At 40.9% G+C, this 27,622-nt stretch overlaps 1 protein-coding gene across 1 annotated transcript in view; it reads left to right on the top strand.

Annotated features, from left to right (window-relative positions):
- The first annotated feature begins 217 nt into the window (after positions 1-217).
- LOC124805360 (ubiquilin-1) overlaps positions 218-27,622 on the top strand; it is a 103,920-nt gene continuing 76,515 nt past the window's right edge. The window contains exons 1-5 of the mRNA XM_047265902.1: positions 218-370; positions 523-724; positions 7,211-7,455; positions 19,645-19,783; positions 22,299-22,418. Coding sequence (XP_047121858.1) covers positions 269-370; positions 523-724; positions 7,211-7,455; positions 19,645-19,783; positions 22,299-22,418 — 808 coding nt within the window. The 5' untranslated portion in view covers positions 218-268. The remainder of the gene's footprint in view (positions 371-522; positions 725-7,210; positions 7,456-19,644; positions 19,784-22,298; positions 22,419-27,622) is intronic.

The raw sequence follows: 27,622 nt of genomic DNA, 5'->3' as shown, positions 1-27,622 counted from the left end.
CCGTGAATAAGAACAGGCAGACTTCGCACGGTACTGATTTCCCGTTGGCATTTGAGTTTATCCTTTAATAGCAGATTTTTATTTCTTTCTGTCTTCCACAACGCTGAATGATTTCGCTTTTGATGGTAGAATATTTCAACTATTTATCACAAACTCTACATTACCGCAGATGTCTTTTTAGGGCAATGTATTTGCGTGAATTCTTAGACCATGTACGCACTTAAAGATTAAATACACTTTGCTGTGTAAGTCATCCCGCTAATCCAAGATGGCGGAAGGTCAGGAGCCTCCGAAGAAAATTAATCTAACTGTTAAAACACCGAAAGACAAACAAACAGTGGAAGTGGACTCTGATGCATCAATAAAGGACGTGAGTACACCTTTTATTCATCAACTACGCAGCACTGCCGTGTTGATGGGTTACACATGTAAATAGTTGATGACGAAGCCAGTTTTCGGCAAAGCTAGTGTAATTATTTGTAATATTTTAATAGTAATCTGCGTGTTGTCATTCTGTTTCAGTTTAAGGTGATCGTAGCTAAGAAGTTCAATGCCGAGCCTGAACAGCTTTGTTTAATATTCGCTGGTAAGATAATGAAAGATCATGAAACACTTAAGACACACAACATCAAAGATGGGTTAACGGTGCACCTCGTGATTAAAACTACTACACGCAACGCAAGTGAACAACCAGGAACCACACCTACACCGCCGAGAACAACAGGTAAAAGAGAATGTGGTTTTGAGCTACGTTGGATGAGCAGTGGCGGTCATGTTTTGTTGATGTGAGCAGTAGGGGTGAAACCAAACAAATAATCGCCTTATACAAGAACTAAACGACGTTAGTTTTCGTCAACGGACAAGAATGCTAATTTATTTGCCATGTTGGTGACTAGTTCAAATTTTTTTTTATTAACAAATGAGCATGAATCATAAAGCAAAACTAAATATTTGAAGGACATCTAGTTGGACAGTATAGAGCGTTATATGTTTGGTGTTGTGGTCAGAAGATCAGATTAAATTATATGATATAATTGTAGTGATGTCAGTGATGAAATTCGTTCAGTTTATGCTTTGCATAAAAACCATCTTACACATGATAATACTAGTGCGACATGTTAATGATAAATCAGTCAAATTGAATATGTTCACACCTGCTGTTACAACTTGCACATTGAAGGTAGGTGTTGCACGTTGTTCTTCAAATGTTTTCAGCGAATTCATTGGTATTTTATCCATATAAAAGCAGAGATAATGTGGGCTAGGCATAATAAAAGATGGATCATAAATATTATTAGAAAAAAATCCTTCTCCTGCCACAAAAAATGTACATTCTGTTTAATAACGCTCTGGCGTATGATTAGCAGAACTATTAGAGGTAACTGTAGTGAAATGATGATAGTGAAATATGGAGTAATTTGGCTGCATTTGCAGGGTGGTAATTTTAATGACTGACTGTAAAATGACTAATACTCTGACACTATAAATAACACTCGGTATTCCTTTAGTTTTGAGAACTGTCAAGTTAAGTCAGCTACTCTGCTAAGAAACTGTTTACGTGAAACTGTGTAGAAACTGATCCAATGTTTTTATGTTTATCTAGTACTGTGTGAAAAATTCTCACATGAATGGCTATATTGTCATCTAGACAGGCACAATATTTTTATGCTTGCAGGCTGAAGGACTGGCACTTATGCAGCTTAGGGGGTTCATGCGCTAATCACGAGGAAAGTACCTATTTTTGAAGGAAACGTGTATTTCTGAAGATTTAAGCATATATATGCACGGAATACCAAAAAAGTACTTATTTTCATATGGATGCAAAAAAAAGATCAATTAACTGTCTCAATTTTTTTTCTTTTCAAAAATGATGTATTGCATATGTATGCACGGAATTTCAAAAAATTTCTTTTTTTTTTGCAAAAAAGATGGAATTAATAACAAAATTTTCTCAAAAACTCATATTTGTTTATTTTGTACAGATATACATTAAAGCTCGGGACACAGATCAGATAAAAACAGCTACCTCAAGTTAATTTGCAGCATTAGGATAGATTTTTCGAACATGCTCAATGAAATATATTAAAGTGTCTGCCTATTGGCATAGCAACATGAATAAGTTGGTGAAAGCAGACAGTTAATTTATCTTTCATTTTTTTGCATCCATATGAAAATAAATACTTTTTTGCTATTCCGTGCATATATATGTTTATATCTTCAGAAATACATGTTTCCTTCAAAAATAGGTACTTTCCTCGTGATTAGTGCATGTACACTGTAAACTGCATAAGTGCCGAAGGACTTACACTTTATACTGAATTGAGTTTGATATGGTCTTCATTTGAAATCTCGAATGTGGTGGCATAATAACCCACTATCTAGATTGAGTTATAATTTGTCAATTTGCTTGCGAGTTTGCAAAGGTTGTTGTAATGAATTGTTCAGTAGTATAATGTAAAACATTTGAATGTTTGACCTATTCATACAGTTACCATTCTCAAGTTTTGTGACAGGTATGTTCGCATGTAGTTATTTGTTGAATTTTCTCTTTATGTTTTATTAGTAGGGTGCAAGGATGTAGAAATGCAGGCTCTGTTAAACACTTGTGTCTAAATCGAAATCGTACGAGAGCATTGGATGGGGTGGTGATGTCACTTCTCTTCGGTCTGCACACACAGTATGGCTGTAGCAGCAACAGCTCGGCATGTCCTAGATACATTCATGTACATCTCATTTACATGCAGTGTTGGATTTGCTTAGCAGGGTGGTAATAGTCTTTTCATATATATGCACACTTTCGCAACTAGTTTGACATTGCTGCGAAAAAGTAAACATGGTGTTGAGAGAGAATGAAAACAATGTTACATTACCAGCTGCATGTGTCATCAGCAACTGACCATAGCAGTTATCATGTGAGGTAGCAGAGCGATGTTACTGTGAGCAGAATAGAAGGTGTGATCAAGCTCATTCTCTGACTGGTTGTTGCTGTGGTAGTGGTAAACAATTAGCTGCAAAAATTTGCACGTATATGAAAATACTCTTGCCACCCTGGTGAGCAAATTCAGTATTGCATGTAAATAGGCTGCACATGAATGTGCCCAGGAAGGATGTGCCCATCTGTTATTGCTGCAGCAATATTCTTTTTTTAGACCAAAAGGTACTGACATCACCACCGCCTCCCATGCTCTGTTACGCCAATTGCTGTATTATTCTGATGCAGGTATAGACCATTGCATGCAGAGGAGATAGTAGTAGTAGTAGTAGTAGTAGTAGTAGTAATCTTCTTCATCTAAATCAGTGATGAACTTACTCCAGATCGGTCACAGAAGATACCCGTTAAACTTTTCGTCCTGTTTTCCTTTAAGATTCCTGGATAGGTCAGGAACACCGAAGTCGTTATAAAGTGACATGCAATTGAAAGACGTAACACTGCACTGTTGAACCACACATAGTAACGATAATTTATCACCATGATGATGATGATGATGATTCATAATAATAATAGGCCTAATAATAATAATAATTGTTGTTGTTTTTGTACTGAGTTATTTTGTGTGGCTCAACAGTGCTGTCTATGTCTTCCAATTGTATGCCACTTTGCAGTTGGAAAAATGCACAGCTCATTCTCACTTTCAAGAAGAATCATCAAACAGTGCACGCAACTATAGGCATGTGTTGCTGTTGTCAGCCTGTCGGAGAATTTTGGGAAACGTTTTGTGTAAACGTTTTGTGTTCGCATTTTATGATCTGTATAGAAATCAGTATGGATTCTATAAATGCCGATTGAGGGAAAGCAAGCTTGCCCCGTTGATGTGTGAGACCCAGAAGGCAGTAGATAGTGGCACCAGGGTTGATGCTGTGCTCCATGAGATGCTAAAGGCGATACGTTCTTCAGGGTTTGAACAAGAGCATACAGAATAATCAGACCAGTTTTGTGATTGCAGAGTTCAAACATCTCATTCTTAACGGAAATCAATATTCAAATGTACAAAACTAACTTTGCATGTATCCCTATAGAATGTTATAGGACAATTCCTTTTCACAACATGTATGTGGCCTAGTGAATAATGTAGAAAAAATCCATGAGGATGTTAGTTCATAATGAGGTTGTATGTGGAAAGGGAATAAAATGGAAGAGGATATGCAGAGGGGCAATGCTTGATGCAGGTACTAGCATTTAACTCTCAGCAGAAAAAAAGTAACATATTGTGCATAAATAGACAGAAAAGCCCATTTCTCTGTTATTACCAGAGACTGGAAGTATAGGCATCATAAATAATTAAAACTCAATCAGTATATTTTTCTTGACGTTGTGTTGTAAAATATTTTTAAAGCAACGTTATGCTAATTGTACTTTTGGGCACAGGCATTGCAATTCATTATTGACTTTTTTGTTGCACATGACAACCAAATTTTTTTCTGGATTTATTTTAAGTCATCTGTCAGATAATCTACGGAGGTAAATGGAGCAAATGTAAAATGTTGAGCTATTGTAGACTCCATTTCTACTACAATTTAATTGTGATTTTATCAAATTTCTGAAATGTTTCAATGTTTAATAAGATAAGGATTTTTTTGAAAACATTATTTTACACTTTTCCCTAACCAGCGAATGCCATTTTCCTTGCACATTCTCCAACTTTGCACTGCTTCATCCACAATTTTCAGAAACATTGTCAAAGGTTCCCGTTTCTCAAAGATGGCAGCTCACTTGGGGCATAAAACTAAACTCAGCCCCAATGAAAGTTAAGTCATTTCTCACTTCTGAAGTTTCGAGATTTTTTTTGCTGCCACAGTTGAAGATGTTTCATCCTCCATAGCAATAATCACTCTTTTTATAATTGGGACCGAGCGAGGTGGCGCAGTGGTTAGCACACTGGACTCGCATTCGGGAGGACGACGGTTCAATCCCGTCTCCGGCCATCCTGATTTAGGTTTTCCGTGATTTCCCTAAACCGCTTCAGGCAAATGCCGGGATGGTTCCTTTGAAAGGGCACGGCCGATTTCCTTCCCCATCCTTCCCTCACCCGAGCTTGCGCTCCGTCTCTAATGACCTCGTTGTCGACGGGACGTTAAACACTAATCTCATCCATCATCATAATTGGGAAATCTGAAGTGAAGTAAACCACTGCTGAAATCATGCGCCCCCCATTCCTCCGCCCCTTTTCTTGTTATGAAGGGTTGAGAAGGCAATTTGTGGGGCAGTATCTCTAAATGTCTGACTTCTTGGTGTGTCTTTCATGAAAATCTTCTTGATACTAGAAATCATTTTGTTGGCATCAAGAAAGATCTTCATGTGTGTTCTGACACTCTGTGAAAGTCATGTGCTATGCACGTCATATGAAGCACGTTTGGCAAGAGCACTTTGGAAGTTGGCTCACCTGCTTTCATTTCTGGGGCAGCATCTGATACAAAAAGTAATAAGTTGTTGTATTGAATTTCTTTTGGCCATAAGAACTGTAATGAATGGATGAATAGTCAAGGAATACTTGAATTGTTAACTTTTTCCAGACAAACTGCTGTAAGCTGAAATCCTGTTATTAATTCACCTTCTGAAGAATCTAACGGTCAAGCAAAACATTGGCAATACAATGACCCATATGATCAGTTGACTCATTGATTGAAATCCAGATCTTATTATTTTGTACTTCAGCTTTAATGATTTTCATTAGTGCATTGTAACATTTTCGCAAACTTGACTTGGTGGGCACAGGTTTGTCCATGTACTTTTCCAAAAGCTTTATTGATATAGGATTGTGTAGTTTCAAAATAAGGGATTCTGGCATCGATGGAAGCTTTACGTAAGTTGTTGCAAATTGTAGTTTTCAGCTCGATGTTGGAATTGCCATTGAAACCAAAGACATCATCTTTCCAGTTTGGTAGTACTGGTATTTTGAGAAATGAAATATTTCTTTTCGTAGTTCACCAGTTTTGCTCTTATTTTGCGCAGAAGTATTTTACCATCAGTAGAAAGGAAATCCAAGAGTATAAATGTAACTTCACAATTTAGTGTATAAAGGAACAATGTATTTCGGCATGTTACTAGCTCTCTTGCATGGCGATATCGTAATGGAAACTAAATGAAAGAGAAATTTAGAACAATAGTGAAACCACATTTTAGCTCAGGTTCTGATAGTTGCTTTTGGAGGCATGATCGGATAGAAGCAAAGTAAACCCAAGTGATAATTAAAACACTTATATTCTGTTACCTCTTTCTGCACAAGCACTCATTCTTTTTAATAATAAGGAAGTAAATAATGATCAAAAAGGCATGTATTGTAGCAATTAGGCAATGATGTAAAAAGACAGAAAAAGCAAACATAAAACAGTGTCACTTCAATCACAGACGTATATAATAAAGATTAATGTTAAAATTGAAGATTGTTTTAACGTATTGGAAAAGACATTCTGTGAAAGTTCCACTGTTTCATTACTACACAGCAGCTGAATAATCACTGAAAGTAGCCACCTTCATTAAATATCTGACAATTTAAATTGAAATGACCACATAAAAATAATCACAGGAATGGCAGATGGAGGCTTACATTGATTGGAAAAACCATCAGAAAGTGTTATCTACCCTTGTAGGAAGTGCCGTACAAGACACTTGTTCAACCAGTACTGGACTATTGCTCATCGTATCGGATAGGATTGATATAGGAAACATAGAAGGTTCAAAAAGAGCAGCACATTTCACCACAGGTTCATTTAGTAAGCACAAAAGTGTTACAGAGATGTTCAGCCAACTCCAGTGGCTGACCTTATAAGGAGATGTTGGTGATACAATTTGGATTACTTTTAAAATTCTGAGAGAGTACATTCCTAGATGAGCCAACCAATATATTTTTCGTCCTACATGGATCTTGTGAATAGATCATTCCACACTCCCAGCTATTTCATACAGTTATTAGAATTATGTTAGAAAAGTAATAATTCAAGTGGCAGTGTTTGTTCATCATACTTTTATTTTGAAAGTAGTGTGAAAAAAATTATTTGTAGAGGTTTGTGTTATCAAGTGTGTTGCTTTGTATTAAGGCACCCTTTCGTAATTTTGAAAAATACATGGACCTGAGTGGCAGAGCTGCCAGAAAGTTTTAATGTTTTAAATTTACTTTTGAATTGTTCTGTATTGTTTAATTTATTTGAAATAATATCAGTATAAAGCTTAGGATGATAGATTCACTGACAAAACATAATTTTCACATTACAGCTGCTGATGTTAGTGCAACACCCTTTGGTTTGGGTACCTTGGGTGGCCTGGCAGGACTAGAGAGCTTAGGAATGGGCTCAGCCAATTTCATGGAACTGCAGCAGAGAATGCAACGTGAATTACTTGGAAATCCTGACATGATGCGACAAATTCTTGATAATCCTCTTGTACAGAGGCTCATGAATGATCCTGAGAACATGCGAGCACTTATTACATCAAACCCTCAGATGCAAGAACTCATGGAGGTGAGGTTATTAATATATTGCTAACCTTTTATCTGTGGAATAAAGATCTGTTACGAATGTTGTGCAGTATTCTTCGTGAAAGTGAATATTCACAAGTCCTTTATTTTTCACCCAGTAGAAATAATGTACTGGGGATCAGTGTGGTTATTTTAAATACAGCTATAACGCTGTGAATGAAAAGAGTTACCTTACTTTCTCTTGTAAAAACTACATGGGAAAACAGAAGCTGGGAATTCCACAAGTCTGCAGGATTAGGTAAAACATAGTAGACCAATCACATTTTATTCTGTGGAAAGTTTATGTGAAACTTCACAGATTTTCTCTATGATTTCTTTTTTATACGGGGTCCATCTCTATGACTGTATAAGGCACATGAAAGTCTGGTGGAATACAAACCTACAGTTGGGGTATTGAGCAGTCAGCTGGTGCATAAGCAAGAGTGAATTTCAGGGAGGTACCAATGTCAGCCACAATGGGGTATTGAAATAAATGGCGAAAGTTAATTTCCTGCTTTTTGCAAGTGTTCTTCTTAACCTCATTGGCTAACAGAATATGCTTGCTGTCCGACCCAAATTCTCAACTTGTCAAATACTACAAAATTGTGTTCCTGTCCATTTGCCTCATTTGCCCACAGCATTTCCTGTATTCCCACAAAATGTTCAGAAGCTGTTGTGCGTCTGCACTGAGGATATCGTGGCAGTCAAGCCCACAGACACACTGTGTGTCTGTGTGTGTGTGGGGGGGGGGGGGAGGCGGGCGGGGGAGGGGGGGGTGTCCTGTCCTGTCCTGTCCTGTCCTGTCGGACGTGTCTCAACTCCCTGAAGGATTGATATTTATGGCCACTCTATCAAAAACGGTACTTTCTGTGTCTGACAGAAAGATGTGACACACACACACACACACACACACACACACACACACACACACACACACATATATATATAGGCTTGTGTTTGCATATGTGTGGATGGATGTGTGTGTGTGTGTGCGAGTGTATACCCGTCCTTTTTTCCCCCTAAGGTAAGTCTTTCCGCTCCTGGGATTGGAGTGACTCCTTACCCTCTCCCTTAAAACCCACTTCCTTTCGTCTTTCCCTCTCCTTCCCTCTTTTCTGATGAGGGAACAGTTTGTTGCGAAAGCTTGAATTTTGTGTGTATGTATGTGTCTGTTTGTGTTTCTATCGACCTGCCAGCGCTTTCGTATGGTAAGTCACATCATCTTTGTTTTTAAATATATTTTTCCCGCATGGAATGTTTCCCTCTATTATAAAAACACAGATGATGTGACTTACCGAACGAAAGTGCTGGCAGGTCGATAGACACACAAACATACACATGAAACTCAAGCTTTCGCAACAAACTGTTGCCTCATCAGGAAAGAGGGAAGGAGAGGGAAATACGAAAGGATGTGGGTTTTAAGGGAGAGAGTAAGGAGTCATTCCAATCCCGGGAGCGGAAAGACTTACCTTAGGGGGAAAAAAGGACGGATATACACTCGCACACAGACACACATCCATCAACACACATACAGACACAAGCAGACATATTCAAAGGCAAAGAGTTTGGGCAGAGATGTCAGTCGAGGCGGAAGTACAGAGGCAAAGATGTTATTGAATGACAGGTGAGGTATGAGTGGCGGCAACTTGAAATTAGCGGAGATTGAGGCCTGGTGGATAATGGGAAGAGAGGATACATTGAAGAGCAAGTTCCCGGCCGCCCCATTGTAACTGGTTACCTAGCCCCCACAGAACGTATCTCTGTCTACGTAGATCAACACCTTCAACCCATTACATGCAGTCTCCCATCCTTCATCAAAGACACCAACCACTTTCTCGAACGCCTGGAATCCTTGCCCAATCTGTTACCCCGGAAACCATCCTTGTAACCATTGATGCCACTTCCTTATACACAAATATTCCACACGTCCAGGGCATTGCTTCGATGGAGCACTTCCTTTCACGCCGATCACCTGCCACTCTACCTAAAACCTCTTTCCTCATTACCTTAGCCAGCTTCATCCTGACCCACAACTTCTTCACTTTCGAAGGCCAGACATACCAACAATTAAAGGGAACAGCCATGAGTACCAGGATGGCCCCCTTGTACGCCAACCTATTCATGGGTCGCTTAGAGGAAGCCTTCTTGGTTGCCCAGGCCTGCCAACCCAAAGTTTGGTACAGATTTATTGATGACATCTTCATGATCTGGACTCACAGTGAAGAAGAACTCCAGAATTCCCTCCCCAACCTCAACTCCTTTGGTTCCATCAGATTCACCTGGTCTTACTCCAAATGCCATGCCACTTTCCTTGACGACCTCCACCTGTCCAATGGCCAGCTTCACACATCCATCCACATCAAACCCACCAACAAGCAACAGTACCTCCATTATGACAGCTGCCACCCATTCCACATCAAACGGTCCCTTCCCTACAGCCTAGGTCTTCGTGGCAAACGAATCTGCTCCAGTCCGGAATCCCTAAACCATTACACCAACAACCTGACAACAGCTTTCACATCCCGCAACTACCCTCCCGACCTGGTACAGAAGCAAATAACCAGAGCCACTTCCTCATCCTCTCAAACCCAGAACCTCCCACAGAAGAACCACAAAAGTGCCCCACTTGTAACAGGATACTTTCCGGGACTGGATCAGATTCTGAGTGTGGCTCTCCAGCAGGGATACGACTTCCTCAAATCCTGCCCTGAAATGAGATCCATCCTTCATGAAATCCTCCCCACTCCACGAAGAGTGTCTTTCCGCTGTCCACCTAACCTTCGTAACCTCTTAGTTCATCCCTATGAAATCCCCAAACCACCTTCCCTACCCTCTGGCTCCTACCCTTGTAACCGCCCCCGGTGTAAAACCTGTCCCATGCACCCTCCCACCACCAGCACCACCTACTCCAATCCTGTAACCCGGAGGGTGTACATGATCAAAGGCAGAGCCACGTGTGAAAGCACCCACGTGATCTACCAACTGACCTGCCTACACTGTGACGCATTCTATGTGGGAATGACCAGCAACAAACTGTCCATTCGCATGAATGGACACAGGCAGACAGTGTTTGTTGGTAATGAGGATCACCCTGTGGCTAAACATGCCTTGGTGCACGGCCAGCACATCTTGGCACAGTGTTACACCGTCCGGGTTATCTGGATACTTCCCACTAACACCAACCTATCCGAACTCCAGAGATGGGAACTTGCTCTTCAATATATCCTCTCTTCCCGTTATCCACCAGACCTCAATCTCCGCTAATTTCACGTTGCCGCCACTCATACCTCACCTGTCATTCAACAACATCTTTGCCTCTGCACTTCCGCCTCGACTGACATCTCTGCCCAAACTCTTTGCCTTTGAATATGTCTGCTTGTGTCTGTATATGTGTGGATGGATGGATGTGTGTGTGTGTGTGTGTGTGTGTGTGTGTGTGTGTGTGTGTGTGTGTGTGTGTGGCGCGCGCGAGTGTATACCCGTCCTTTTTTCCTCCTAAGGTAAGTCTTTCCACTCCCGGGATTGGAATGACTCCTTACCCTCTCCCTTAAAACCCACATCCTTTCGTCTTTCCCTCTCCTTCCCTCTTTCCTGATGAGGCAACAGTTTGTTGCGAAAGCTTGAATTTTGTGTGTATGTTTGTGTTTGTTTGTTTGTGTGTCTATCGACGTGCCAGCGCTTTCGTTTGGTAAGTCACATCATCTTTGTTTTTAGATATATTTTTCCCACGTGGAATGTTTCCCTATATATATATATATATATATATATATATATATATATAGTGGGAAACATTCCACGTGGGAAAAATATATCTAAAAACAAAGATGATGTGACTTACCAAACGAAAGCGCTGGCAGGTCGATAGACACACAAACATACACACAAAATTCAAGCTTTTGCAACAAACTGTTGCCTCATCAGGAAAGAGGGAAGGAGAGGGAAAGACGAAAGGATGTGGGTTTTAAGGGAGAGGGTAAGGATTCATTCCAATCCCGGGAGCGGAAAGACTTATATAAAGATTGAACTTGTTGCTTATTCTTCAGACAGTGTTTTTCGTTGGACTCGTTGAACTGACAGAATTTCACTTATACATACAGCTGAAGTGTTTTGGCAGTGCAACCTATCTGTATACTGTTTAAGTGCTCTTCATAAGTTTTGTGCTTCTCTTAAGTTTGAAACATTCTCTGTACTATATAATTCATTTATAGTGTTTGTACTGTATATTTGTGGTCAGTTTCTACATCACTGTGAAGGCAATAGTTCATTGTTTTTGTAAAAAATTTGTTTGCGTAGTTTCTTGTTCCTTGCCTTCCATCCTGGTTGAGCTTTGCCGGAAATCATCAATAGAATACTCAGTCAGTATGGCTCCCTGTTTTCCTACTTGCTGTGCTACTGTTAGCTTAATTCTGTTAGAAGACTTTAAACAAAGTTATATATTATGGACTATAGAGTAATCTCTACTCCAGAACTCTTTTGAAATTCTTGTCCTTGGTTTCTTTATTTGCATGTGGCAGCAGGTCATGCAAACAGATGTTAAGCCTCTGGATCTGGGAGGTTTGCAGAAGTGTATTGTAAAGTGGTAGGCATGTTTTGAGCTCATTGCAATCAATCATTTGTATCGGTAGGAGGTTTTTAAGGATAAATGTCACCCATCCCCATTGTATCCATAACATGTACCCAAAGCTTGAGGTGCAGTATGATCATTTGGACGGCATTTTGATATTACAACTACTCAATAGCCATGCACAGTGTACCAAGCATGTTGACCAGTATACACCAAAGGTAAGACTGGAATTTGGAACATTTGAATTAGATGCTGTGCTTCATGAGTAAGAGTGAGCCTGTCTTCATGGTGAATGGAATAATTACACTGATTAAAATTGTTTTGCAACTGCTGTTTTCTCAAGTTGAGTGACAGGGGCCAGCCACCATGCAATCAAAGTTCTTTTTAGAGTGTCAAGTGCTTGCAGTGTTACCTGTTTTGTAGGTACATGCAGAGCCTTGTGGATTGTGGCTGGTTGCATGCCAGCACCATAGCCGCCTCTGCTTCCTCCCCACCACTGCAACCTGCCAATCATAAAGTAATTTTAATCAAGTATAGATGCATCACAAGAGTGGTATATTGTTAGAAATTGTACTGTGCTTTTCATATACTACCGTGTCAGTCATGAGTTAGAGCACCTTTTACAAGGGAAACTACCACAGTCTATAATGTACACAAGTACATTGTACCGTTAAATTTCACTAGACGTATTTTCTTCAGTACTACAACCAACTACAAAGATAGTTGTTTTATCACGCATTGCACTCAAACCATTCAAGGTGTCAACTCTACACCTGAAAGATCTGTACTCTCTTCACTTGTGTACAATGCACATAACCAAGTTATTATCAATAATTATATTACAGAAAATGTTCGTGTATTGTATGCCTTTCACAAACAAAAGGTGAATGGAATTTCCATTATTCAGATGAGTCGCTTGCAGTGTACACTGCCCAGCCACATTAATGTGACCATCTGTCTTTGCCTGAATTACCACCTTATACAGCACTGGCCACTGTGATACATGCAGGAAGAGAGTTACTGAGGTTCGGGAAGGTGCTGACAGTGATTGGGAGCCATGCTGACTCCAGTGCCATGGCCAGCTGTGCTTGGTTTTTCGCCTGAGGACCCATGACATGAACAGCCTGACTGAGGTGGTCACACAGTTGCTAGATTGGGTTTCAATCCAAGGAGTTTGGTGCCCAGGGGAGTACAGTAAAGCCATTCTAGTGCTCTTCAAACCTCTCATGTATGCTGTGAGCAGTGTAACGTGTTGCATTGTCCTGCCAATAATTAACATAATGCAGAGGAAAAATGTACTGGATGTGGGGTTGGACATGATCAACAAGTGTAGATGCATAATTATGTTGATTCATTGCCCTTTTCAGAATTGGTACCGACCCGCACTCTATTCTTGACATTTGACAGAGTTCAACTTTCATCAAACATTAAAGTGGATAATGAGAATTTCAGGTCGGCCTTACATCCCCAACCCTATGCGTTGCTATGGGTGTCAGAGGTTCAATCATACCAGCCAGTTGTGTTCCAATACAGCCAAATGCATTACCTGTGGCAGGGATACCCATGAGGGTGATTGCCCATCCCCATCCCCTCACTGCATCAACTGTATGGGGGACCACGCTCCTTCCTCTAGAGAATATCCTATTTTTAAAGATGAATGAATTATTCAGGAAATCCGATCTTACCTTTAGCGCCATGGCCATCAAATCGGCAAGCCCAAAGATTGCTGATTCCACATCTCCATCCACTCACACTAAGGCTCAACCTTTATTGTCTCCTGCTTTTTAAATCACAGGCCCCAAAATTGGACACCCGGACTTCCAAAAAAGAGCTTACTTGTGAAGATTTTTTTACGTACTCAGACCTCACAACCCTTCACTCCTCCTCCATCTCAACATCGTGCTTCCTAGAAGTGCTCATAAGAAACACAGTTCCTCTCCTTCTCCGCCACGGCGTGTCTCTTCTACAGTGCCACCCAGCGATAGCCGCTCTTGGCCATCTTCCGTGCCGCTGAGACGCACTGCTGGCGGCTGATCAACCGGTCGATCACTGGCGACGGGAGCTGCCCCCGCACAACGTATGGATCAGGATCTTCTGCCTCTGGCTGAATGCCATTCCATGCCTACATCCACCAGCTCTCAGCAGTTGTTGAGTTGTTGTCCGCAGCTCGTGGTCGTGCAGAAGTGTTCTCGCTTCCCACGCCCAGGTTCCCGGGTTCGATTCCCGGCGGGGTTAGGGATTTTCTCTGCCTCGTGATGACTGGGTGTTGTGTGATGTCCTTAGGTTAGTTAGGTTTAAGTAGTTCTGAGTTCTAGGGGACTGATAACCATATAAGTTAAGTCCCATAGTGCTCAGAGCCATTTAGTTGTTGAGTTGAAGGCAACTGTGTTGAGATTTTTTCTTTTTTTGTCCACCTTATGTCAATTATCCGTTGGAATATCTGCAGAATTCATTGCAATCAGGATAAACTGTCGATCCTTTTACAGTCCTACTCCCTGCTCATTTTCTGTCTTCAGAAAACAAAACTACATCCTCAAGATCGCTTTGTCTTCCCTCGTTTCCAATCAGTCTGGTTTGACCTCCCCACTGTTGCTGGTGTTATGGCACACGGAGGACTTGTGGTTCTCCGCCATGACATTATTCCTTATCACCCAATCCACTTAATACAATTCCTTCCAAGCTATCTCTGTACATCTCTCCCTTTCTGGATTCACCTTCTTTCTTCTGTACCATAAACGTCCCATCATCTACACCAATGGCAATAGCTGATCTCCTTCATCTCCTTGGTCAGTTCCCCCCCCCCCCCTTCCCCCCCATTTGCTGGTTGGGGACTTCAACACCCGCCACCTGCTTTGGGGATCTCTGTGCCCTTGTCTGAGAGGCTCCTTGTTGAGTGACCTCTTCCACCAAGCAGGACTTGTTTGCTTCAAAACTGGGGAATGTACGTTTTTGTCTGCCTCCATGTCAACCTACTCTCATTTGGAATTTTCGGTCGATACTGTTCAGCTAGCTCGGCGCTTTGAATGGTTGGCTCTTGCTGATACACACTCGAGTGACCATTTTCCATGAGTCCTTTGATTACAGCCACGACTGCCATCTGTGCGCCCAAGATGCTGGAAGTTTTTCCAAGCCGCTTGGACACTTTCTCCTGTCTAACAACATTTGATAACCGTCAGTTTCCTAGCATTGATGATCAGGTTACTCATGTTGCAGAAGTTATTCTTTCAGCCACAGAATGTTCAATACCCCATACCTCTCCTGTGTCCAAGTGCCCCCAAGTTCCTTGGTGGAACGCGGCGTGTCGTGATGCAGTACACGAGCAGAGGCGTGATCTTTGTGTTTCCCACCACCATACTATGTTGGCCAACTGTATCTGCTATAAGCAATTACGTGTGTGATGCTGTTGCATCGTACATGATAGCAAGAAGGCAAGCTGGGACTTCCTTACCAGCTCCTTTAATATCTTCACTCCCTCATCAGTTGTTTAGAGCCGAATCCAACAGTCCAACTATTCCCTGATCTCTGGGCTAACCATTACACTGGATACCTTAGTGGACCCAGTCGCACTCATTGGGTCGACACTCTGCTGAGATATCGAGCTCTTCTAATTACCCACCAGCCTTTCTCCCAAAGAAACAGGTAGTGGAAGGGCGGCCTCTTGCTTTTTCTTCTCCAAATTGCGAAAGCTATAATGCCATTCTTTCTATGCGGGAACTGAGACGTAAACTGTTAGCCTCTCGCTCTTCTGCTCCGGGACCAAATGGTATCCATGTCCAAATATTGCTGCATCTATCATACCCTAGTCTGTGCTACCTCCTTCGCCTTTGTAACCAACTTCGGGTCGCCAGTATCTTTCCCAGAAGATGGCGGGAAGCTATCATCATTCCTGTTCCAAAACCTGGAAAGGACAAACATCTCCCCTCCAGCTATCACCAAACGAGTATTGTTTGTAAGGTTTTGGAGCGTATGGTAAATAGCTGTTTAGGCTGGTGGGTGGAGTCCCGAAACCTTTCAACCACTGCCCAATGCAATTCCTGAAAGCATTGTTCCGCAGTTAACCATCTTGTTGCTCTCTCAACCTATATCATGAACAACTTTCTCCGGAAACACCAAATGGTAGCAACATTTTTTGATCTGGAGAATTTATGACAGAACACACATTTAAGGTGCAGGTGAACACTGCTCTATCCCTCACCTTCTCCTAAGAAAACTGCATGCCCTAGGGCTACGTGCTAAGTGTTGTACTGTCTGCCATTGCTATAAATCCAATTATGGATTGTCTCCTTCCCGATGTCTTGGGCTCCCTCTTTGTCAACGATTTTGTGATCTATTACAGATCTCAACGGACCAGCCTTCTTGAACGATGTCTTCGAGGATGTCTCCATTGCCTTTACTTATGGAGCATCGAAACCGGCTTCTGATTTTCTCGCAGTAAGACCGTCTGTGTGAATTTTTGGCGTCGTACGAAGTTTTATCCACCTTCTCTACATATAGGCCCTGTTGCCCTTCTGTTTGAAGATGTTGCCAAGTTCTTGGGACTGATGTTTGACAGAAAACTGTGCTGGTCTTCCCATGTTTCTTGTCTTTCGGCTCGCTGTCTGCAATCCCTCAACACCCTTTGTGTTTTGAGTGGTACCTCCTGGGGAGCCTAGAGAGTGGTCCTCCTCCGCTTACATCACGCCTTAGTGCACTCAAAATTGGACTATGGGAGCATAGTTTACTCCTCTGCACGACCGTCTATTCTTCGGTGTCTAGACTCTTGTCTGCCACTGTGGATAGCGTTTAGCAGTTGGAGCTTTTTACACCAGCCACATGGAGAGCCTTTACGCTGAGACTGCTGAACCTCTGCTGTCCAATCGGCGAGCTGTCCTCTTGCTACATTCCCCTTCCTTCCAGTTTCCTAAAACTTCCTTTACAATTGAGGGTATGACGCTATCTTGGCTTCATCCCCGGACCTGCCTTCTCCATGACCTTTGTCAGCTTCCCAAGGATAGTACGTCCCCTATAGTCTATCATCGGACATTTGCTGCTCTATGTGCACAAATGGAGGATGCCACATTTATTTACACTGATGGCTCCAAGACCACCTTTGGCGTCAGAAGTGCCTATATTGTTATCAACACCACTATTAGATTTCGGCTTCCTGACAAGTGTTCGTTTCGTACTGCGGAGCTTTATGCTGTTCTCCAGGCTGTCCGACACATCTGTTGCCATCAGCAGATACAGTATATTATATGCTCGGATTCGCTCAACTCTCTTCTCAACCTCCAAGCTCCTTATGCCGTCCACCCTCTGGTCCACCGGATTCAGGACTGCCTTCACATGCTGCACTTGGGGGGCATCTCTATGGCATTCCTTTAGATCCCAGGGCATGTTGGTATCCGCAGAAACGAGGCAGCCAATACAGCGGCAAAGGCTGCTGTCTCACTTCCTCAGCCCAGTGTTTGCATGGTTCCCTTTGCCGATCTACAGAGTGTATTATGTCATTATGTTGCACTTTTATAGCACACACATTGATCTGCACTCCCCGATAATAAATTACGGGAAATAAAACCTCTTCCCTGTACTTGGTCCTCTTTCTTCCCATCCTCATCATCATGAGGAGGTAATTTTAACTAGATTCTGGATTGGGCACTGTCTTTTTAGCAACTTTTACTTCAGTGCCCCTGTTTTAGTCTGCTACACATCCATTCACAGCTGTTGCCTGATACATCTTCCCTTTTAGCAGATGACGCGCACTCGGCAATTGCATCCTTGAGTTTATCAGTGTTAGTGAGATGACATTGGTCATTTGAAGCTCTTTTTGGGGAAAACAATCCCCCTTTCAATAGCAATTTTCTAAGATTTTCTCCCATTTTTAGTTTCCCTCCTTCTGGAGTTTCGCTCCCATTGCTGCTGCTTTAAACTGCTGCTTTAAATTTCGGTTTTGTACCCTTCACTGAGCCACAGAATGGGCGCTTATGACTGTAGCACTTTTGCGCCCGAAAACCATTAAAAAAAAATCACCTCAGTAGCCTCGGCGCTGGTTTTGGATAGGACCATTTTGCCATGCTCGGTATATTTTAACAACGGTGACAGGTGAACAGTTTACAAGCTTAGTAGTTTCGGAAATACTTCCACCCTTGGCCCAAAAACCAATGATCGTGCTCTTTTGGATGTCACATAAATCACTCCCTTTGCACATTGCGTCAATGACCGCATTGTTGTCTGGATCTCCCTGACTTGCCTTGTATTCCCTCCACTGCTAGTGCTGCCACCTGCTATCTCTGAGCAGTTGTTGCACACTGATGTTGAACATAGGCTGTGGTTACATTAATGGGACTGGACTGCCTATATTTGTTGTGGGTCACATTCTCTCAGAATTTTGTGAATGACATGATATTCGTCATCAGTTGTGCTGTTTATTACAATTTCCATGACTGAAACTTCAACCTTAGATTATTTTGGAGTGGCTAAAGGTGCTGAAAATACAGTAGTTTCCACCATAAGTGAAATGAATAAAAATTATGTAAGCCTTTGTGGTTCTTTCAGCATTTGTCATATACATCTTCAGAATGTAACAGTGTTAGTTGCTAGTATGTGCAGTAAGCATGAATGTAGTTTTAGGAGTTAAAAGATCGAAATTGCAGACATGTAAATTGTAATGAATAGTACAGTTGGATATGCATGCATTCGAAAATGTCTGTAATGTGTTGACAGATGATACTATTACAGATTGTAACAGTGGACGTAAAAACCACAGTGGAACATTGTCAATCACTAATTCAGTGCTGAACAAAAACAACCACCAGTGAGCATCAGTGCCACCCAGAATTACCTGTTCAGTACAGGGATATAAAAGTTATACCTTACAAGGCAGAGAGATTTTCTTCTGTAGGAACACCACTGTTGGTTGCTTGAAATGTGGAAAAAGGCCTTGTAGATTTGAGTTCTGCTACATGTTACTATACTTCAGTGGCAGGGTACCAATGTATCATGAAGAATATGTGATGCATCCCATTTCTCAGAAAGTAGCGTAGATACTCAATCTGAGGAATATTTACATTGGAAAACATGGCAACCATGGTATGTCTGTCATAGTTTTTCATTGGGGAGTGATACAGAAATTTACTGTGGGATCACAACACTCATTTGTTTTTTTACAGAACTTTGTAACTGAAATATACTTTAAGGGGAACAGTGTTTTGCTCCTGACTCCCAACTTACTGAATTATTTTAGGGACACTCCGTGGGCATGAGTGTGCACTTGCAATACCCCACTACCACAAACTTATTGAGTACATTTGGAAAGCCGTCAAGCAGGAGCTACATGTTTTGGATCCAGCTATGACTAATTTTTTTGAGTTATGAGTAGTTTTGAGGGATCATGAATCTTAATGACGCAGAAGTAATTTTATGTGTATCATGTAATCCAAGCTGTGACACAATAGGGTTTGCTACACATAAGGTATGTAATTTTGTGATGCACTAGTGCACTGGCTCAGTAGGGTCTTAAGATTTTTTTTATATGTAGCTTGAGTTCAAACTAATTTGATAGGTATTGTGCTCATTATCGTTATCTATTAATGTAGTATATGAAATTTCCTACATGTCTAAAATTTTAATTTCAAAGTGCTACTTCTCTTTCAGAGAAATCCCGAAATTAGCCACATGTTGAATAATCCTGATTTGCTTCGCCAGACAATGGAGTTAGCGAGAAATCCATCCATGCTTCAGGAACTAATGCGAAATCATGACCGTGCTATATCTAATCTTGAATCAATCCCAGGTAATTTTTGTGGTTAAGTTACTTGGAAATAATTTATGAAAGAGTGTGTTGTGAAAAATGATCAACCTCATAAGTAGTTGAAAAAACTTCTCTGCAATTTGAACCAGTTATATTTTATGAAATTCTATTTTGTAATGACATTGTTTTGCTTGAAATTAATCTCACTAGTCATAGATTACCCTCCTGTATGGAAAACAAACTTCACAAAATCTTGACATAGACAAGCATAGCTTGAGATATTCTGACAGTGTGCACCATATAGCTTTCGTTATCAGTTCAACTTTGTCACCCCCTCCTATTTTTTTTTCTTTTTTTAAAGAAATTCCTATTACTGTCCTGTCATATTTTCATAATCTTTTTTATGCTGTCATCACTTATGGACATGGGTTGACTTTATAACTTTGTTCATATTTGAATCTACCAACTTAATTTTGGTACAAATTAAAAGTGTGATTTGGTGACTAAGTGCCTAACTATCCAAAGATTGAGTTCAGTTATCAGTCAGTCCCAGTCATTTCTTCCACCCCTGTCAGTGATTTGTATCTCTGAAGAATGCAAAGTGTCACCATGGTTAGAAGTTCCCCTATAACTGTGTAAGTTATGTCAAAATCAGGAAGGCAAGGACATGCCACTTCCAGTAGAACATTTCACCTTGGTGTTCAGACAAATCTTTGGGTTGATGACAGATTTATTTACAAAATGTGGATGAATCAAGTATGACTTTGAGATTTCGTGAAATGCCCAATATGCTTCCTAAATTATAAACAAAGGTATTGGGTTGGTGCATAACTTCATAGCGCTTTCCCATAAGTTTCGTAAATACAGAACACACACACACACACACACACACACACACACACACACACACATAACAGAGACTTTAGTCATAAATAATATATTTTCCTTCACTATATACTATAGTCTGCCAAGCTGGGGTAACTTTTCGATTTTGTGACTGTAAAAATCTTGTGGTTTTAAGGCAAGGAACTTGTCAAGCTTCTATAGAGAGTGGTGAAGGTGAAAATCTGATGGCACAAGATCAGGTGAATAAGATGGGTGTGGAATGACTTCCCAACCCAGTTTCGTCAGTTTAGCAGAATGTGGACAGGCATTATCGATGAGTAGCATCACTTCATGCTGTCTTTCTGGTCGTTGTTCTTGGATTGCATCTGTAAGATGTCTCAGTTGTTGACAGAAAATGTCAGCAGTGATGGTTACACCTCAGGGAAGCAATTAATAGTATGCCACACCATTGCAGTTCCACCAGATGCATAACATTTTCTTTTGTGGATGCACACAGGTCTTTGTATGGGGCTCAACCATTCCTTTCGATTCGTTACGTTAGCATAAAGACACCATTTCTTGACACCAGTAATGATACAGGATAGGAATGGCCTGTGTTGTTCACAAGCCAATTGATGACAAGTAAGCAGAAATGTGAATATGGGTACCCACTGATTTTAGCTTAGAATATGTGAGATTCATACACCCAATTTTTGAACTTTCCCTATTGCATTCAAATGTTGCATGATGATGGAATGGGGAAAAGTTCATCACATTGGTCAGTTATCAAGTACACAGATGTGGATCATTATGGATTAATGTGTATAAATGATCTCCATCAAACCCGGAAGGCCTACCTGAATGTAGAGTCACTGATGTTAGAACAATCGTTGTTGAAACTAGAAAACTATTTTCTTGCTGTGATCTTTCCAATAGTGTTATTCCCATACACATTGCAAATCTTTCTGGCTGCCTCCACTGCTGTCACCCTTCAGTTGATTTCAAACAGAGGAATATCTCGGATATGTTCAGATTTCTCCACTTGGCGCTTTTATATTCTAGTATCCACAGTTCCACCCACTATTTCCAAATGATAATATGTGGACTCGGTTAGCAACAGTGAACTACAAATAAAAAATGAAAAGCAATAAATAAACCCATAGCAACCGAAATAACAACATGCAAAACAAAAATGCTATGAACTTAAGCACCAACACAATATTTTTTAATGTGCTGTTGTGTGCTTGGCTATTTTCTTCCTTTCCATTGTTTTCATTTTTTTAAGTGATAAGAAAATGAAACTTTCCTGTTTACTTACTTTATTTTTCATTCTCTTCATAGATCTGGTTTTACAGCAGATTTTTAAGTTAGACCATGTTTTTAGTTCAAATCGTGAACTATTGAGTGTGAATGGGATGTTGACTGACTTTATATCTTACATTAATTAAAAATTTTTCCATATTAGTTTGTAACAATTTTAGCAGATGTACTGAAACTCTCACTGTCTAACAGTCCATATGGGAAAAAAATTACAGTGTTTGTGAACACATCTTTAGTTTTGAACAGCTGTGTGATTCACAGCCAACGGGAGACAAGCAGGTCTTCACAGTAGTTTCTTGGAGTCTTGATACAGCATTGTGCATGAAATCATCAGCATTAAGATAAAACATAATGCTTTGTTACACAAATTAAATTTTTTATTGAAAATAACTAAATTCCTTTTCTTTTCTAGGTGGTTATAATGCCCTGCAGCGGATGTATCGTGACATTCAAGAGCCAATGTTGACTGCAGCAACAGAGCAATTTGTTCGAAATCCATATTCAACAACAGGCAGTAGCAGTAACAATAGTGGTGCGTTCTTAATGGTTTATTTAGCCTTTTAATATTTGTTTTATTCCTTTCCAGTCAACTCCAGTTTCTGCCACGAATTAACTTTGAGTAGAAATTTACTTTCAGTTGTTTGGTAGACTATTGATAAGTTTATGTATTTGCACTTCTTTTTTATAGCAAATTAGAAAACTAAACAACATAAGCTACTTGTAATGGTAGTGATAACACTGGAAATGATTGCATGTTTTAGGCATCTTACAGAAACAGAGGCATACGTTGCAAGCATATAGTGATGCAGCTTACAAAATCTGCAATTACTGAAATTATATTGACAAAAAATATTGTAAGAGGTTGCAGGATTTTTAATGGAGATCACTCTCTTTCTCAACTTACTAATAATAAAATTATAAGTAGGCAAGCAAAGGTGTCAATGCTGACTAGTTTCTGCACAGAGACATCTGCACTAGGACTGACACCTCGATGAATTGCAAGAGTGCAGAGTGGAACTCACATACTATGTGATCAAAAATATCTAGACACTAGGCTGAAAATGACTTAAAAGTTTGTGGTGCTCTCCATCGGTAACGCTGGAATTCAGTATGGTGTTGGCCCATCCTTAGCCTTGATGACACCTTCCACTCTCGCAGGTATACGCTCAGTCAGGTGCTGGAAGGTTTCTTGGGGAATGGGAGCCCATTCTGCACGGAGTGCTGCTCTTAGGAGAGGTATCGATGTCGGTCAGTGAGGGCTGGCACGTTGGCGTTCCAAAACATCCCAAAAGTGTTCTGCAGGATTCAGGTCGGGACTCAGTGCAGACCTATCCATTATAGGAATGTTGTTGGCGTGTAACTACTTCGCCTCAGGCTGTACATTATGAACAGGTGCTCGATTGTGTTGAAAGACGCAGTCGCCATCTCTGAGTTGCTCTTCAACAGTGGGAAGCAAGAAGGTGCTTAAAACATCAATGTAGGCCTGTGCTGTGATAGTGCCACACAAAACAAGAAAGGGTGCAAGTTCCCTCCATGAAAAACATGACCACACCATAACACCACCGCTTCCGAATTTTACTGTTCGCACTACACACGCTGGCAGATGACGTTCACCGGACATTCGCCGTACCCACACTCTTGCCATTGGATCGCCATATTGTGTACACCAAGCAAGGCGTGGTTTGGCATTAACTGGCATGATGTGTGGCTTATCAGCAGTCGCTCGATCATGAAATTAAAGTTTTCTCACCTCCCGCCTAACTGTCATAGTACTTGCAGTGGATCCTGATGCAGTTTGGAATTCCTGTGCGATGGTCTGGATAGATGCCTGCCTATTACACCTTACGACCCTCTTCAACTGTTGGTGGTCTCTGTCTGTGAACAGTCGAGGTCGGCCTGTACACTTTTGTGCTGTTTGTGTCCCTTCGTGTTTCCACTTCACTATCACATCGGAAACAGTGGACCAAGGGATGTTTAGGAGTGTGGAAATCTTGCGTATAGATGTATGACACAAGTGACACCCAATCACCTGACCATGTTCGAAGTCTATGAGTTCTGCATAGTGCCCCATTCTGCTTTCTCACGATTTCTAATGACTAATGAGGTCACAGATATAGAGTAGCTGTCAGTAGGTGACAGCACACTGCAACTGATATGAAAAACATATGTTTTTGGGGGTGTCCAGATGCTTTTGATCACATAGTGTATTTCACATATAAAAATAGTTAGTTCCTTGGTTGAGGTGAAAGGAAAAAGAATACACACCAAAAATTAAAAGTGAAAAATGTAACTATTGAAAGCCTAGCTGGGGAGGTACTTGAAGCCTTTGGTTAGGAAATGAATGCAACAGTGTTTTTTTTTGTAAAGTATATGCTACTTACAAAACTATGGTGATACATTACTATCGTGTAATCTTAAGACAGCACGATGGTGAAAACTTCTGGAAACTTCATCAGGAACTAATCATAATTAATTGAGTGCTTGGTTGATACCCTCTCTTGCGTCACATTGTCTAATGAGATGGACCGTGGTGTCAGACACTGTGATGTCATGATGTATACTGATTCAGGTCCACTGGTTAGGTAGACTCTCTGGTCCATTTAAAGCTGAAGTATCAGAGCAGCATGTGTTCTGAACTGGAATAATGGTGGACCCATGGACAACCCAGCTGTAGTCCTGGACTCTGTCGTCCATTATACATGGATACAGAACTTCTGTCATTACACCAGGCAGTGATAGTATGACTGGCACAGTGTGACAATACTGGAACAATCTTATAAAGATGTTACAATAGAATAATCAGAGAGTTGAGTGTGAAAGAGCTAGACGCCATCAGACCTACTAATCGACTGCCTCTAAGCTAGCTGATTGGGGTATTTATGTTGAACTGAGGAGAGGCTTTGTTGTGAGGTGTCATTCGTAATGACTTAATCAGTCCAGTTTATTACATGTGCTCGGCACTCACTGGGTGCTACATTAATTAGTTTGTTCCAGTACCGTAACTGCTCTGTCAGGTCCTTGATAGGTGGTGGTGTGTCCTGTCCAGTGCATCTTACTTAGCGTTATGAAGCAGCAAAGGCAGTTTGGTGTGCACTTCCCCACACTTTTTCACTGAGCTTGCCCTCACTCACACACTCGAGTGTTGCTGTTGCACTCTTGGTGACCAATTAGCCGTGTCAAAATTTTTCACTTTGTGGTTGGTTTGTGTTTATGTATCCCTGCAGTGAAGCAGTGCTGGGCTGTGGGGACTTAGTATGGGAAGAGAAGAGTAAAAATTTTCAATCTCTGTGAATAATAAAACTTAGAAAAATTGAGGACTGACTTTGTCATGCAGTGAGTGGGAGATAAGCCACACAGACAGTACAGCAGTGCAATAGACCAAGTCTACAGATCCAGATGACAGATGTGTAAGGCATAGATGGCAAGGAAATGCTGATAATTGAACGATGTGACTGCATGATCACCTCAGTGTACAAGCCACTGAATGCTCACTTGTGCAACTCTGACAGGGTTAGTCAGCTATGTCATGGGAGACTTAACTGCCACATCATCCAACGTGTCCTCTTAGATGATGATCATAATAGAGTAATCTTCTGACCTCTCAGGTTATCTCAGTATGATTAATTAATGGTGTATTTTTAGATGTACAGCCAAATTGTTGATTCCATTTTATGCACAATATTCTGATGACTGACCCAGTCATCTTCAGTTGGGAATCAAACTCAGCTATAAATGGCAGTGCACCATGAATAATACTTCAATGTAGTAACACATGCAGTCCCTCCACTAAAAGTTTAATTTTGACAGAATGTAACTGGAAGAAATTCCAAATCCTACTGTGTAGTGCAGTGGCTGAAATAACCTTGACACCAAAGTTGTTGGGCAAATTTTTTGAAGCGGTGAAAGGAAGGTCAAGGCAGCCTATGCTAAGTGGAGACAGTGTAGTTACATCAAGGCTCTTGCACAAGGAATGAAACACTAATGAAATGATAGGAATATATAGTTACTTGAAGACAACCACCTTCTCTGAGAATACAATTACTGTTTCTTAGAAATTAATCAATTCGGTACTAACTGTGAAAAATGTTGGCTAAAGACAGTTCAAGGCTAGATATGGGATCAATGAGCCAAATAGCATTGAAACTCCTAGCACACCAGCCAGCTCTTAAAAACAACAGATGCTATCAGAAGCACTCCAAATTAAATTCAAAAAATAACTAGGAGCAAAGAAGAAACTAGCATTGCCTCACTCCTCTTCAGCACACAGGTAAAAAGGTAACAGCCAAAAGCAAAGTGAGGAAGGCTTCAGGTTTGGATGATATCCTAGCAAAAGAAATTGATCATTTGTAGATGAAAACAAATGCCACTAAAATTATGCGACAATTGTGTTGTAATCAACTAACCGATTACGTCTGGATGGAAGCTAAGATTGTTACTGTTCTAAAACTGGAAAAGCTGTGTAATAATCCTTGTAGCAACTGTGATATATCTCTTCCCCCTCCAAATCTGTAAGAACTGTGAGGGAACCATATAGCTTCATCTTTTAGATGAAACAGAACCCTCGTGGCATACATAAACATGTCTGCTAGTCATGATACAGTTATTCTCAGACATTGGGTTCAAAAGATATACCTTATTATGTACCATAATATACCTTATTATGTACCCACATGGAATGTTTCCCTTTATTATATTCATATCATTATTATGTAACTGGATAGATAAAAAAATCTATCACCAAGTGTCAGCAGGAGAACTTACATATGAAAGGTGGTTACACTTACGCAATATTTCGGAGCCAGTGGCTCCTTATGGTAGAAGGGTTGAAGGGAAAAGAAGAGGAGTGAAGGAAAAGGACTAGAGAGGTTTAGGAAAAGGAGTAGATTTCGGAAAAGTCAGCTCGAACCGCAGGTCAGGGGAGACTTACCTGACAGGATAAGAAGGAAAGACTTGCATAAGTATAACCTTCTTTTATGTGTCTGTTCTCCTGCTGCCCCTTGGTGAGTAGATTTTTTATCCATCCAGTTACATTATATTGTCAAAAATTGATTATTTTCGTTGTTGTAAAAGATATACCTTCTAACAAAAGACTACACATTGACCTTGGCTACCAGTCACTATCGAAAAACTTCATGTTTGTTGTAGAATTCCAGAATGAAAGAAGCAAGTATTGGGGACAGAAAAATAATCTACCTCAGGACAGTGTGCTGGCCCAAAACTTTGTAAATATTTGTCGATAACAAAGCACTACAGATTGACATTTATAAATATTTGTCAATAACCAAGCAGTACTGGTTCATTCTAAAGGCTCCATATAAGCTGATGACTGACCTGTAGCTATTCAGGGCATTGTGTTAGGTTTCAATATCCATGCCAGCGGGCATTGCAATGGAGCAGATGAGCTGGCTTGGGTAGCATGGTGGAATAGTGTGAAAACCTATCACGGAACGGTGCACAGGTCACGTAGTGTGTGCAGACCCGCTGACAGAAGTGTTTACTTGCAGGTGGCAGTAAGCTAAGTGGACCAGTGTTTATGCTGAGTTCAACCTCCGTAGAGCTCTCCTTGTACTTTGTGCTGAGTGCTCAGTTGTCAGCCACCCGTGCCAGCTGCATACTTATTTTATTCATGTGCACATCTCCATATATTTTCATGCTCTCTCATTCCCTTGATTGACACACATGGTGAGGTTTGTTCCTTCTCCCTGATTTCTGCTCCCCAGTTATTATCGAGCCACC

This window comes from Schistocerca piceifrons, chromosome 7, assembly GCF_021461385.2.
Source record: "Schistocerca piceifrons isolate TAMUIC-IGC-003096 chromosome 7, iqSchPice1.1, whole genome shotgun sequence".
Lineage (NCBI taxonomy): Eukaryota > Metazoa > Arthropoda > Insecta > Orthoptera > Acrididae > Schistocerca > Schistocerca piceifrons.
Note: the sequence above shows the minus strand (reverse complement) of the source record. Positions and strands in the feature narration are given on the sequence as shown.